Genomic DNA, 14,328 nt, shown 5'->3' with positions numbered 1-14,328 from the left:
CTGCACAGGCAGCCATCAGCGTGACGGTGCGGCCACCCCTTCTCTCCTTCCTGTTTCAGGATCTACAGGGGGGCGCTGTGGATTCTGGGAGAATACTGCCACACTAAAGAGGACGTGCAGAGTGTGATGACGGAAGTGCGCAGGTCGCTGGGGGAGGTGAGTTTACCTGTCAGCCTCTGTTATTACTTATTCATGGTCTGGGGCCGCGCTGGATGTCCTTTCAGGGGTGATGCTCTGCTGGTTTTAATTTCGACTGGAAAAAACAGCATTTTATCTGGACTAAACCGCATTTTGACTGGAGTAAACAGCATTTTGACTGGAATAAGCAGCATCTTAACTAGAACAACTGCCATTTTATTTTGAAGAAACAGGATGGTTAATATTAGTCATAATTTTTTTACATTTATGCCAGTGAGATAGAAATCACTACAAAGTCCTGTCAAATGTGTCGTTGGTAAGCTGCAGTGCTACTTGGCGTTTACTGTCTTGTTAATGCTGTGTTGGTGCACATTTTAATGAGAGGGCAGTGCCAGCATCAGGCAGTGCTCATGCTGGGTGTGTTGTGTTCAGATCCCGATAGTGGAGAACGAGATTAAGAAGGAGGCGGGGGAGGTGAAGCCGGAAGAGGAGGTGTCCGCCGGTCCCACGCAGAAGCTGGTGACGGAAATGGGCACTTACGTGACCCAGAGCGCACTCAGCTCCTCCCGCCCCACCAAGAAAGATGAGGACAGGTAAGACCAATCACACGATTCCCCTGATCCATACAGCCAATCACACGATTCCCCTGATCCATACAGCCAATCACACAATGCTCCTGATCCATACAGCCAATCACACAGTTCCCCTTATCCATACAGCCAATCACACGATTCCCCTGATCCATACAGCCAATGACCTGATTCCCCTGATCCATACAGCCAATCACACAATTCCTCTGATCCATACAGCCAATCACACGATGTTCCCGAGGGTAAAGGTGCTGTTTTGCAGGCCCCCTCTGAGGGGATTCTTGATGGATGGAGATTTCTACGTGGCGGCTTCTCTAGCGACCACCCTGACCAAAGTGGCCTTGCGCTACGTGGCCAACGTTCAGGACAAGAGGAACCAGAATGTGAGTGTGGTGCATCGACTGCGTCTGCACACACACACACACACTTACACACATACACACACACACACTTACACACACACACACACACACACACACCCTTACACACACGCACACACACACACAGTGAAACCGGGCCAGTGAGTTTTTGGGGATAATATTTTGGGCTGCGTGAGAGAAAACCACCCCACTCGCCTGCTGTGCCATTTTAAAAAGCAGCGTGTGTTGGAAAGACGCAGGTTAGGTAAGAATCCTGGCTGTAATTTGAATTTCCTGCTTTTTTCAGCTTGGTGAACTCTTTGGTACTGATGGGTATCTTTAGCCTTGTGTTTATTGTGACCTTGGTCTGCTCCTGTCTTTCCCGTAGGCGTTTGTGGCGGAGTCGATGCTGATCATGGCCACCGTGCTCCACCTGGGGAAGTCCTCGCTGCCCAAGAAGCCAATCACGGACGACGACGTGGACCGCATCTCGCTGTGCCTGAAGGTGCTGTCCGAGTGCCCGCCCCTCATGAGCGACATCTTCAACAAGGAGTGCCGCCGCTCGCTGTCCCACATGCTCACCGTCAAGCTGGAGGAGGAGAAACTTTCACAGAAGGTACTGACTCCCTACTGACTCCTCTCCTGCACAGACTCAGCACTGACTCCTCTCCTGCACAGACTCAGTATAGACTCAGTACTGCCTCCTACTGCACAGACTCAGTACTGACCCCTCTTCTGCGTAGACTCAGTGCAGACTCAGTACTGACTCCTCCTGCACAGACTCAGTACCAACTCCCCTCTTTCACAGACTCAGTACAGACTCCTCCTGTACAGACTCAGTACAGACTCCTCTCCTGTACAGACTCAGTAATGACTCCTCTCCTGCACAGACTCAGTACTGACTCCTCTCCTGCACAGACTCAGTACTGACTCCTCTCCTGCACAGACTCAGTACTGACTCCTCTCCTGCACAGACTCAGTACTGACTCCTCTCCTGCACAGACTCAGTAATGACTCCTCTCCTGCACAGACTCAGTACTGACTCCTCTCCTGCACAGACTCAGTACTGACTCCTCCTGCACAGACTCAGTACTGACTCCTCTCCTGCACAGACTCAGTAATGACTCCTCTCAACTGTAGATGGAAAATAATAAAAAATAAAAAGCGTCTACATGTTTGCTGTTCATCTGTGAGGTCGGTTCAGCGTTGACGTTCTCGATGCCTCTCCGCGTGTTTTCCCAACGCAGAAGGAGTCGGAGAAGCGGAGTGTGACCGTGCAGGCGGACGACCCCATCTCCTTCATGCAGCTCACAGCCAAAAACGACACCGCCTCCAAGGAGGACCAGTTCCAGCTGAGCCTGCTGGCTGCCATGGGAACCACCCAGAGGAAGGAGACGGCCGACCCGCTGGCCTCCAAACTCAACAAGGTCAGAACCGTTGAGTCTGCCGCAACTGCCCATTTCACTGATCCAGGATCAGTCATAAAGAACAGAATGCCTGTCTCTCTTTAAGGGAGACCCTCACCTCACCTTGAACTGAGATCAGTCGGTATTGTGGGGCCTTTGCCATATTCTCCTGGCTTACTGCTAATCTTTAACACAGAAGGAAATCATTTTACGAATCTATATATTTTTTAAAAACGTATTGATGATTATGTGTCCATAGCAATGTGTTATGTTACATTTAAGCCAAATTGATAAGATGATATTTGAGAGAGGGGATTGGCCTGTTCTGGCTGTGTTTTTGGTGGAGTGATGTCATTGGTGGAAAGACAGTTCCTCCCAACTCTGAAAGAAGTCACAGTGCAGTCCAGACGTTCCCTTTTGCACTCCGGGGACATGGGGAGGGTGCCATACCTAGAAGCACCAGCAGGTGGCCCTTGTGATCCAAATCAGACAGTCTGGACTTCTGTAGCCTAATCTACTGAAAGAGTCTGGCTTGCCCATTTCGCCCCAGTCTGCCAGGGAAAGTAGACAGAGACTCTCATTAATATTTCAGCTGAGGATGTAACCCACGGTCTGGCACACTCATGTGTAACTAACTCCTCAGGAAAGGAGCAGCACCAGGTTTTTTGAAAGCCATATATCACTGCCTGACCGGGACCAAGAGGCGTAATGTGAAAAATAATTTGTCATGGTGTTAGCAAAAATGTGATTGGAAAAGTGAACACATCTCAATTGGGTGTTAAAAGTAATTGGCATATTCCAAAGAATATTTAGTGGTGCTGTGTGTGTTGGTCGGTGTGTTTGTGTGCGTGTGTGTCTGTCGGGTGGTGTGTGTGTGTGTGTGTGTGTGTCGGCTGAGTGTATGCGGGCTATTAGGTGAGCCAGGTGTGTGTGTGTGTGTGTGTGTGTGTGTGTGTGTGTCGGGCGGTGTGTGTGTGTGTGTGGGCTGTCAGGTGAGCCGTGTGTGTGTGTGTGTGTGTCGGGTGGTGTGTGTGTGTGTATTTGTCGGGCAGTGTGTGTGCAGGCTGTCAGGTGATCCAGCTGTGCTGTGCTGCAGGTGGTGTGTGTGTGTGTGTGTGTGTGTGTCGGGTGGTGTGTGTATGTGTGTGTGCGTGTCGGGTGGTGTGTGTGTGTGTGTTGGGCGGTATGTGTGTGAGCGGTGTGTGTGTGTTCGTGTTAGGTGGTGTGTGTGTGTGTGTGTGCAGGCTGTCAGGTGATCCAGCTGTGCTGTGTTGCAGGTGGTGTGTGTGTGTGTGTGTGCGTGTGTCGGGCGATGTGTGTGTGTGTGTGTGTGCAGGCTGTCAGGTGATCCAGGTGTGCTGTGTTGCAGGTGGTGTGTGTGTGTGTGTGTGTGTGTGTGCAGGCTGTCAGGTGATCCAGGTGTGCTGTGTTGCAGGTGGTGTGTGTGTGTGTGTGTGTGTGTGTGTGCAGGCTGTCAGGTGATCCAGGTGTGCTGTGCTGCAGGTGGTGTGTGTGTGTGTGTGTGTGCAGGCTGTCAGGTGATCCAGGTGTGCTGTGTTGCAGGTGGTGTGTGTGTGTGTGTGTGTGTGTGTGTGTGCGTGTGTCGGGCGATGTGTGTGTGTGTGTGCAGGCTGTCAGGTGATCCAGCTGTGCTGTGTTGCAGGTGGTGTGTGTGTGTGTGTGTGTGTGTGTGTGTGTCGGGCGATGTATGTGTGTGTGTGTGCAGGCTGTCAGGTGATCCAGGTGTGTTGTGTTGCAGGTGGTGTGTGTGTGTGTGTGTGTGTGTGTCGGGCGGTGTGTGTGTGTGTGTGTGTGTGTGTCGGGCGATGTGTGTGTGTGTGTGTGTGTGCGGGCTGTCAGGTGATCCAGGTGTGCTGTGCTGCAGGTGGTGTGTGTGTGTGTGTGCGTGTGTCGGGCGATGTGTGTGTGTGTGTGCGGGCTGTCAGGTGATCCAGCTGTGCTGTGTTGCAGGTGGTGTGTGTGTGTGTGTGCGGGCTGTCAGGTGGTCCAGCTGTGCTGTGTTGGAGGTGGTGTGTGTGTGTGTGTGTGTGCGTGTGTCGGGCGATGTGTGTGTGTGTGTGCAGGCTGTCAGGTGATCCAGGTGTGTTGTGTTGCAGGTGGTGTGTGTGTGTGTGTGCGGGCTGTCAGGTGATCCAGGTGTGCTGTGTTGCAGGTGACTCAGCTGACTGGTTTCTCAGACCCTGTCTATGCGGAGGCTTATGTCCACGTTAACCAGTACGACATCGTCCTGGACGTGCTGGTGGTGAACCAGACCAGCGACACACTGCAGAACTGCACCCTGGAGCTGGCTACTCTGGGTGAGCCCCCCCACACAGGCACACCCCCCCCCCCCCCCCAATGAGCTCATTAAGCTCTGATCACTGGTTAGACATGGCTGACCTTCACGCCTGGTGTGTTTTGAGCGGTTTTTACAAATCCTATTGCAATTACCCCTTGGCGCAGTTTGTTTACAGTACTATGAGCCTGACCAAGTTGACCTTACGGTACTATGAGCCTGACCAGGATAACCTTACGGTACTATGGGCCTGACCAGGAAGATGTGTATCTGACTGACAGTACCTGTGCATTGTGGGAAGGTGTTAACGTTCATTCTGTGAATCTCACAGGTGACCTGAAGCTGGTGGAGAAGCCGTCTCCCCTCACCCTGGCCCCTCACGACTTCGCCAACATCAAGGCCAACGTCAAAGTGGCGTCCACGGAGAACGGCATCATATTCGGGAACATAGGTGAGCGCCGGCGGGCAGGAGCAGTCCCGCTCAGAGCCGTACTGAGGCGGTGCCAGCCGTTAGGTTCGGTTAGCGTGCTGTCCAATCCAGAGAGACTTAGTGTGAGAGATCGCCAGTGTCAAGAAAGCAGCGCTTAGACCACACAGTGCACACTGTAGTACTAATGTATGTGACTGTGCTGACCCAGAACCATGAGCCGGGTTAACTGTGCCCACCCAGAACCATGAGCCGGGTTAACTGTGCCCGTCCAGAACCATGAGCCAGGTTAACTGTGCCCACCCAGAACCATGAGCCAGGTTAACTGTGCCCACCCAGAACCATGAGCCAGGTTAACTGTTACCATCAAGAACCATGAGCCAGGTTAACTGTGCCCGTCCAGAACCATGAGCCAGGTTAACTGTGCTGACCCAGAAGCATGAGCCAGGTTAACTGTGCTGACCCAGAACCATGAGCCAGGTTAACTGTGCCCACCCAGAAGCATGAGCCAGGTTAACTGTGCCCACCCAGAAGCATGAGCCAGGTTAACTGTGCCCACCCAGAACCATGAGCCAGTTTAACTGTGCCCACCCAGAACCATGAGCCAGGTTAACTGTTACCTTCAAGAACCATGAGCCAGGTTAACCGTTACCTTCAAGAACCATGAGCCAGGTTAACTGGGCCGACCCAGAACCCTGGCACAGTCGTAAGTACCCCCCCTCTCTCTCTCTCACTCTCTCACAGTGTACGACGTGTCTGGGGCAGCCAGCGACAGGAACTGTGTGGTCCTGAGCGACATCCACATCGACATCATGGACTACATCCAGCCGGCCGCCTGCACCGACGCAGAGTTCCGCCAGATGTGGGCGGAGTTTGAGTGGGAGAACAAGGTAAGGAGGGCGTGGCCAAGATGTGGGAGGGGAGGAGCCCCAGAATGATCCCCCACAGGTGGATTGGTTGGAGTGTGCGATTGGAACGTAGGTTGGGCGCAATGTAAATGTGTTGTTTTGACCGCTCCCTCTAGGTGACAGTGAACACGAACATCACGGACCTGAACGACTACCTGCACCACATCCTCAGTTCCACCAACATGAAGTGCCTGACTCCGGAGAAGGTAACCTGCACCTGCACCTGCACCTGAATTTACCGTGTGTGTCTGTCACGGAAAAGATCAGCTTCAAACAATGAAAACCAAGGTTCACAGATGAGAAGACGTGTTTGGTCTGTTGAAATCGCTCTAATAGGTGTATAGTAGGTGACAGTGATGCATGTGTGTACATTTTTTTATCCAAACTAACACATATGTAACTAGGGCCTTAGACCAGGCAGTGATATACGAAGGCCTGAGTGCATATACTCCCCGCCCCCCCCAGGCTCTCTCCGGGTTCTGCGGCTTCATGGCTGCTAACCTGTACGCTCGCTCCATCTTCGGGGAGGACGCCCTGGCCAACGTCAGCATCGAGAAGCCCATCCACCTGGGGCCGGACGCACCTGTGACCGGCCACATCCGCATCCGTGCCAAGAGCCAGGTAAGCTCCCTCTGCACTGATCCCAGACCAGCCCGGGGCTCAAACTGCCTCAAGAGCGGCCACAGTCACATCCTCTGCACTGATCCCAGACCAGCCCGGGGCTCAAACTGCCTCAACAGCGGCCACAGGCACATCCTCTGCACTGATCCCAGACCAGCCCGGGGCTCAAACTGCCCAACAGTGGCCACAGTCACATCCTCTGCACTGATCTCAGACCAGTCTGGGGCTCAAACTGCCTCAACAGCAGCCACAGGCACATCCTCTGCACTGATCTCAGACCAGCTCAAACTGCCCAACACCGGCCACAGACACATCCTCTGCACTGATCCCAGACCAGCCCGGGGCTCAAACTGCCCAACAGTGGCCACAGTCACATCCTCTGCACTGATCCCAGACCAGCCTGGGGCTCAAACTGCCTCAACACCGGCCACAGGCACATCCTCTACACTGATCTCAGACCAGCTCAAACTGCCCAACAGTGGCCACAGTCACATCCTCATGTCACATCCCCAAAGTAAAACATTGAAAGGAAAATAGTTTGACATTTCTCTTTCTCTCTCCCTCCATTCATCCTCCATCTCTCTTTTTACCTCTTCATCCTCTGCCTTTTTCCTACTGTGCACTTTCTCTTTCTCTTTCCCTTTCGCTGTGTCTCTGTTTCTGTCTCTCTGTTGCTCTTGCTGTCTTGATCTCTCTTTCTCCCCCCCTCCCTCTCTCTCTCTGTCTCCTCTCCCCCCTCTATCCTCCCCCGCCCCTCTCCCACCCCCCCCCTCCCTCCCTCCCTCTACCCCCCCCCCTCCTCTCTCTCTCTCCCCCCCCCCCCCCCTCTCTCTCTCTCTCCCCCCCCTCTCCCTCTCTCCCCATCTCTCTCCCTGTACAGGGCATGGCGTTGAGTCTGGGCGATAAGATGAACCTGTCACAGAAAAGGAATGCTGCGTAGGAAGCTGCCGATGGACAGACCAGCGGACGTGTTTTTGGGCCGGGCGGTATTCCCCCCGCTCCTGCTCGTGGCTATTCCCTCGCTTCTCCTGCTCTCCTGGTCCCTTCTCTTACTCCCTCTCTCCATGGAAACAGCAAGTGTGTTTTTTATTTTTTTGCAGATCAGACAGCTTGTTTTTTTTTGGGGGGGGGGGGGCGGGGGTGTTGGGGGGAGGCTGGTCTGCTGTCATTTTTTAAGTGATGTTTCTGGCTGTCCTGCTCTTAACCACTGCACCTCGTGAATAAACCCTCTCAAGCTTCCCCGCCTGTTGTTATTGGTCCTTGTCTGACTCTTGAGCTGCGCTGTGATTGGCCGGTGTGAGGTGAGGTAAGAGCACGCAGAACGCAGAAGAGGCTCCACGTGGTGCTGGCCCGTTTGACCTGCTGCTGAGGTCACGCTACTCCTGCACGTCTGTAACTCCTCCCACCACCCCCCACCCCCCCCCCACCCCCGCTCCAACACATGGTCCCAGCGCGGGGTTCCGGGCTTTAGGGGTGTCTGCAGGGGGTCCCGGGCTGGGTGTAGGGGTCCCGGGCTGTAGGGGTCCCAGCACGGGGTCGCAGGACAGAGGCACTGAGGGTCAGCAAGGACTGGGAAACCCCAAATCCTAGGCCACTTCTGAGCCCTGAGTCTGCTGCCTTCCCCCCCTCCACACTGCCCCCCCTGCTCCCCCCCCCCCTTGTCCACCATCCCATCCCTCTGCTCCAGCTCCCCACACAAACCCCTCCCCTCCACTCCAACCCCCCCCCCCCCCCACCCAACCCCAGGAACGCCACCTCCGGATGCTTCATGCCACTCTGATCAGATGGACTGGTAGCTGAGCTGACCCTGCCTCATCTCTATGAACCGCCCCACCCACCCTGAGCTCCCCCCCCTGCCCTCCCCCACCCCTCCACTGAGCCTCATTTGTGAAATGTGCTGTATAAATAAAATTATATTTAATTTGATTTCTGATGTCTCTGCCCTTGCTGAGTCAGAGCAGAGCAGGGATGTGGCGGCGGCGGCTAACATTAAATTATATTTTCTGTAAACACTTTTCAAATGAGCTTCATCCTGTCAAGCTACACGCGCATATTAATTATGTACCGCTTTAATTGCTGCCAACTCCTACTTCGGCTGCCGTAATTAGCTTGAACACAACACCTCTCAGAAATGCTGCCGTTCCCTTTTCCTCAGTCTCGGGTTCCGAGGAACACTGGAGAACAGCGTTCGCTCACCCGCCCGGAGAAGCTGAACTTCACAAGCCGCGCCTTGTGTGTGTGTTAGCGGACGCGTGACAGCGGGGTGTGAGCGTAGAGCTGGAGCCCACTCCCTGTCAGGTCGCGCTACAAGAGAACTACAACAACAACAAAAAAAACCCTCCATTTTCAACATGCACTCTAGGGTAGATTCTGCTTCAGGTTTGAGAACAGCGGCAGAGACCATTGGCTGAGAGCAGCGTAGCGGCGGAGACCGTTGGCTGAGAGTAGCGTAGCGGCAGAGACCATTGGCTGAGAGCAGCGTAGCGGCAGAGACCATTGGCTGAGAGCAGCGTAGCGGCAGAGACCATTGGCTGAGAGCAGCGTAGCGGCAGAGACCATTGGCTGAGAGCAGCGTAGCGGCAGAGACCATTGGCTGAGAGCAGTGTAGCGGCAGAGCCCATTGGCTGAGAGCAGCGTACCGGCAGAGACCATTGGCTAAGAGCAGTGTAGCGGCAGAGACCATTGGCTGAGAGCAGCATAGCGGCAGAGACCATTGGCTGACAGTAGTGCAGCGGCAGAGACTGGATTGGATAACTGCACGTTGTCGCTACTTTGACCTCCTCCTCCGTGGTGGAGCCACATCAGACGGACTGCCACCGCTAATGTCTGCACTTTGAAGACCGAGAGAACAGAGGAATTTAAGGTCACCCCGGTGCCCCCCCCCCCACCCCCACCCCCCCCCCCCCATCTCCCCCCCCAAACCACCCGCCCGTCTGAGCACGCTCACAAACTGTCTCCACCCAGGCCAGTCGCCGGTAGGGATCAAAGGGTCAGCCAATTAATGAAGCATGATTTGCATGGTGATTAAAGCGGTTCAGCCAGACATAAGACACAAGATGCGGGAAGTGATTTTTTTTTTTTAAAAACCTGCTTTTAAATAAATAGATGCATTAAAGAGGGTGGAGAACAAGATGGATGAGGAGAGGGAAACACATCTAGACCTGGGTCCTTGCACATAGCGCAAGCTGGTTAAATGTACATTTACTGTCTGTTGACCGTGCTGCCATGGATACTGAATATTAACGACCGGTGCTCCGTTATTGACTTGTCTTACTGGCTTCCTGCTTTACTGGCAGTGCTGCTGTCCGCATCCATTGGTTTCCGTTCGGTCATGTGACAGGTATTCATTGTCCCGTCATTCTAATGAGATATGTGTCACTCAGGCGACCAGAGTGCGCAGATCTGATTCGGAATGGACTGCTTTTAGTTTCCACTTCCCCTCAAATTGTCGTTACGTTGGTAGTAAAATGGGAAGGTCGGGGCGGGGGGTGCCATTAAGGCCTATGGAGGAAAGTGGACCCCATGGTCCATGACCCCCCCCACCCCAGCCAGATTAAGGTGGTTATTAAGATTACGGGGTGCTATATGAGGCATAGATGTAATAATAATAATAATAATGTTCCAGGCTCTGTTCTAGGCAGTGTTTATGGATGCCCTGCTGAGCCTTTCTGAGGTCATCAGGTGAGTTTCTCACATTTGTGAGCTCTGCTGGTCTCACGGCATCTATAAACAGCTCTCTGTCTGTCAAACACACTTAAAGTCTGACCAGGTCTGCCGATAAACAATTAAACAACACGCTTTTGGTTGCTGCCTCTCTGTGGCCACAGGTCAATGGGCTAGAGCAGTAATTTTGCTTGTGACAGTTCCGGGAACTGTGCTCACTGACGGGACTGACTAAGCAGCTCCCCTGAAGGAAAGACAGTGTCCCCGTACACCACTAGATGGCAGTGCATGAATGAGTTCGGTATGTGCCTATAGTATAATAAAAATAATTGCTGCTGCTTTATGACCCTCTCGTGTCCGTATTGTGAACAAGATAATTGCCGTTGGTAAAACAAATGTAACAGTATTTCTCGTTGTTTCAGAAACACCTGTAGATCTCTGCCACTTCAGGGATCTTGTTCAACGTGTGAGAATCAATGGAAAACTTTGGCTTTCCCATGTCCAACTTACAAATCAGACATTGTTTTTTTTAGCAGGCTGTCAATAGACATTAACTGTACACACTTCAACCATTATAGTATTGCAATTCATTAGTCTTCATTTCAGTGTCTCTGTCTGGTAACCATCTTTCAATGAATAACGCCAAATTTTAGTATAATTTACAAGAGATCAATTACACGGTAAGTGCGGTGTTTCCCAAAGCGTCAGGATATGTCATATTCTGAAAATATTCTGAGTACGTTCTCCTGGTTATTTTTGCTTTTGGATGTATGGGTTTAGACTCAGGCGTTTGCTTGAAGCGCATGCGTAGCATTTCCACTTCTGCAATCACGCACTTAAAATGTTGCGTGGGCTGCTTATTTCCCTTATAGCTGCCGAGATTTTGTTCATAAATTCTTTATGAATTCAAACAGCTAGGATGGGACAAGCATAAATAATGTGAGACAATTAATATACTCTGAACGGTAATAAAATTCATTCATTCATTCATTCAGAGGTACACATTTTGACACCGAATAATACAAAGTATAGCTTACTGGTTAGGCAAAGTTGACCTTTAACTTCTGTCAACAGTGCGTCTTATTTTATCACTGAGAGTATGAGAACATGTTGGCCTACCACATTGTCAGTATATTTAGGGCAAGGATCCTACACTCATCCGACACTTCAGTTTGAAAAAATCATATTTAGCTTAGTCTAGGCCAGGCATGTCAAACATACGGCCCGCGAGCCGGACCCGGCCCGTTGGATGATTTAATCCGGCCCGGCATAAATTTCTGAGTATGTCAAAAAAAGAAGCGAGTCTCTAGCTCATTTCTATCAAAAGTTATGATTTTTTAAAATAAATACAAACCAAATGCTCCCTCCGGCCGCGGGAGGGCAGTACATGTGTAAAAGAGCTGCATGCGGCATTGACACGAGTTAGTACTAAAAATAAACCGGCAATCTTGCTTCACAATTCACCACTACTAAACAAGTTATCGGTCAACACACCCTTCCCAAAATGGCACTGTCAAAAAAAAGAAAAGTGGACACGGAGTGCAGAGTTTTCAAGGAAAAATGGACTGAGAATTATTTATTCACAGAAGTGAATGCAAAACCAGTGTGCTTGGTATGTAATCAGCAAGTTGCAGTGTTCAAAGAGTTTAATATTCGGCGGCACTATGAGACTCATCATAAAGACAAGTATGACCACTTGAAAGGACAAATAAGGAAAGACGAGATAAACAAATTGGTGGCTGGTCTGAAGAAACAGCAGTCTACTTTTACGCGCAGCCGCGATATCGCTGATGGGGCTGTAAGAGCCAGCTACATTATTGCCAACGAGCTGGTGCAGGCATCCAAGCCATTTTCTGATGGGGAGTTTGTAAAAACATGCATGCTGAAGGCTGCAGAAGTCGTGTGCCCTGAAAAGCGACCTGCCTTTGCCAATATTAGTCTAACGAGGAACACTGTCGCAGATCGGGTGACAGAACTCTCAAGTGACTTGACAGGCCAAATGAAAGAGAAAATCAAGTCATTTATCGCATTTTCAATTGCAATAGATGAGAGCACCGATGTCACAGATATTGCTCAACTGGCCATATTCGTTAGAGGTGTTGATGAAACTTTGACCATCACCGAGGAGCTGCTTGAATTGGTGCCCATGAATGACACCACAACAGCAGATGACATTTTCAGCGCTCTCGTTGGAGCGCTGGACAAGGTGGGAGCGGACTGGTCCCGTGCCGTGAGCCTGGCTACCGACGGTGCGCCATCAATGGTCGGGAGAAAGGCAGGCGTTGCCACAAAATTCCGTGACAAAGTACAGACCGCAAATGGAGGACAAGAGTTTTGGGCATTTCACTGTATTTTGCATCAGGAGGCGTTATGTTGCAAAACACTGCAAATGGACCATGTTATGAGTGTGGTTGTGAAAACTGTCAATTTCATCAGAGCGCGCGGTCTAAATCACCGTCAGTTTGACACATTTCTCAGTGATAATGTCATTCATGCTGGCCTACCATACCACACTGACGTGCGGTGGTTAAGCAGAGGTGCAGTACTCAAGCGCTTCTTTGAGCTACGAGGGGAAATTAGACAGTTCATGGAGAAGAAGGGACGCCCAGTAAAGGAACTTAAATGCAAGGAATGGGTGCAGGATCTTGCGTTTATGGTTGATATTACACAACACTTGAATACACTTAACACTACATTGCAGGGCCGTAACAGAGTTGTCACTCAATATTACGACAGCATAAGTGCGTTCAAGATGAAACTGTCACTGTGGGAGACGCAGCTATCCAACGGTGACACCGCGCATTTCTCTTGTCTCACAGCTGTGCGTCCGGAGGCACCGGACCGTCCCGATAATGATTTGGAAAAATATAAAGACAACATAACAGATTTGCTGCGAGAGTTTGAGCAGAGGTTTCAGGTATTCAGTGAACTTGAGAACAAATTTGGCTTTTTTCGCTCGCCATTTACAGTGAAGCCTTCTGATATGCCAGCTGACATTCAACTCGAGCTTATTGACTTGCAGTGCGATTCCGCTATGAAGGATAAATTTGGGTCCGTGGGATTGGATCAATATCTCGTGCCAGGTTACCCCAAATTAACAGCCATGGCTGCAAAGGTTCTATCCATGTTTGGGACTACTTATCTTTGTGAACAGGTGTTCTCCGTAATGAACAATAATAAAACAAAGCAGCGCTCAAGGTTAACAAATAAACACTTGAATGACATTGTTAAATGTGCTGCTACTCAGGATTTGACACCTAATATCGATACACTTGTGAAGGCAAAAAGATCCCAAGTTTCAGGAGCCAGCAGCAGCAAGTAGACTGCAGGAGTGCAGTGAGAGAGAAAAAAAGTGTGATGACACGAAATTTGTTTGCACTCATGAATACAGATCATTAAAAATAAGATTAATCTGGTTTCATATTAAAGACAATTAATATTGTGCAGTATATTCTCAGCTTCAGTAGGCCCAGCCTAGTAGTTTGATCTGATGTAGTCTAATCTTATTGCCCATGCACTGCTATAACTTTTATTTTGTATTTCTTTTTTTATTTATTTCAAAGCAGTATGACAATTAAGGCGAAAATATTTTTTTCATAGCTCCCACTTGAGTTTGTTTAGTGTGGTGAGTTGGTTCAGGTGTAAAACTGCATTCACTTAACTGTTAAAATAAACCAGTTGTTAACACATTCACCGCCCTAACATGAAATCATTTTTTTTTTTTCCATTGTTTGTGAATAAATGTGTTGTGCTTAGAAAAGATCCCTTGTCATCCGTGATTATAATATGTAGGGTAGGCTACAAATGTAGGCTGAATGATAAAGCATAGTACTGAAAAACAAAGCTAAATATTTGGAGTTGACATTCTTTTACTGATCCGGCCCACCCGAGAACAGAAAGTCTGGATCCGGCCCCAGAGC

General features: G+C 50.5%; 1 protein-coding gene across 2 annotated transcripts in view; it reads left to right on the top strand.

Moving 5' to 3' along the window:
- LOC118215831 (coatomer subunit beta) overlaps positions 1 to 7,862 on the top strand; it is a 15,154-nt gene extending 7,292 nt beyond the window's left edge. For both annotated transcript variants that reach the window (XM_035396843.1, XM_035396842.1), the window contains 11 exons: positions 60 to 156; positions 571 to 731; positions 991 to 1,111; positions 1,476 to 1,703; positions 2,335 to 2,514; positions 4,667 to 4,811; positions 5,121 to 5,240; positions 5,961 to 6,106; positions 6,241 to 6,330; positions 6,590 to 6,745; positions 7,626 to 7,862. In XM_035396843.1, the coding sequence (XP_035252734.1) occupies positions 60 to 156; positions 571 to 731; positions 991 to 1,111; positions 1,476 to 1,703; positions 2,335 to 2,514; positions 4,667 to 4,811; positions 5,121 to 5,240; positions 5,961 to 6,106; positions 6,241 to 6,330; positions 6,590 to 6,745; positions 7,626 to 7,685 (1,504 nt within the window). In that variant the 3' untranslated portion in view covers positions 7,686 to 7,862. The remainder of the gene's footprint in view (positions 1 to 59; positions 157 to 570; positions 732 to 990; positions 1,112 to 1,475; positions 1,704 to 2,334; positions 2,515 to 4,666; positions 4,812 to 5,120; positions 5,241 to 5,960; positions 6,107 to 6,240; positions 6,331 to 6,589; positions 6,746 to 7,625) is intronic.
- Positions 7,863 to 14,328: the final 6,466 nt, after the last annotated feature.

The sequence above is a fragment of the Anguilla anguilla genome, chromosome 16 (genome assembly GCF_013347855.1).
Source record: "Anguilla anguilla isolate fAngAng1 chromosome 16, fAngAng1.pri, whole genome shotgun sequence".
Taxonomy (NCBI): Eukaryota; Metazoa; Chordata; class Actinopteri; order Anguilliformes; family Anguillidae; genus Anguilla; species Anguilla anguilla.
This window is presented reverse-complemented; position numbering and strand designations above follow the sequence as displayed.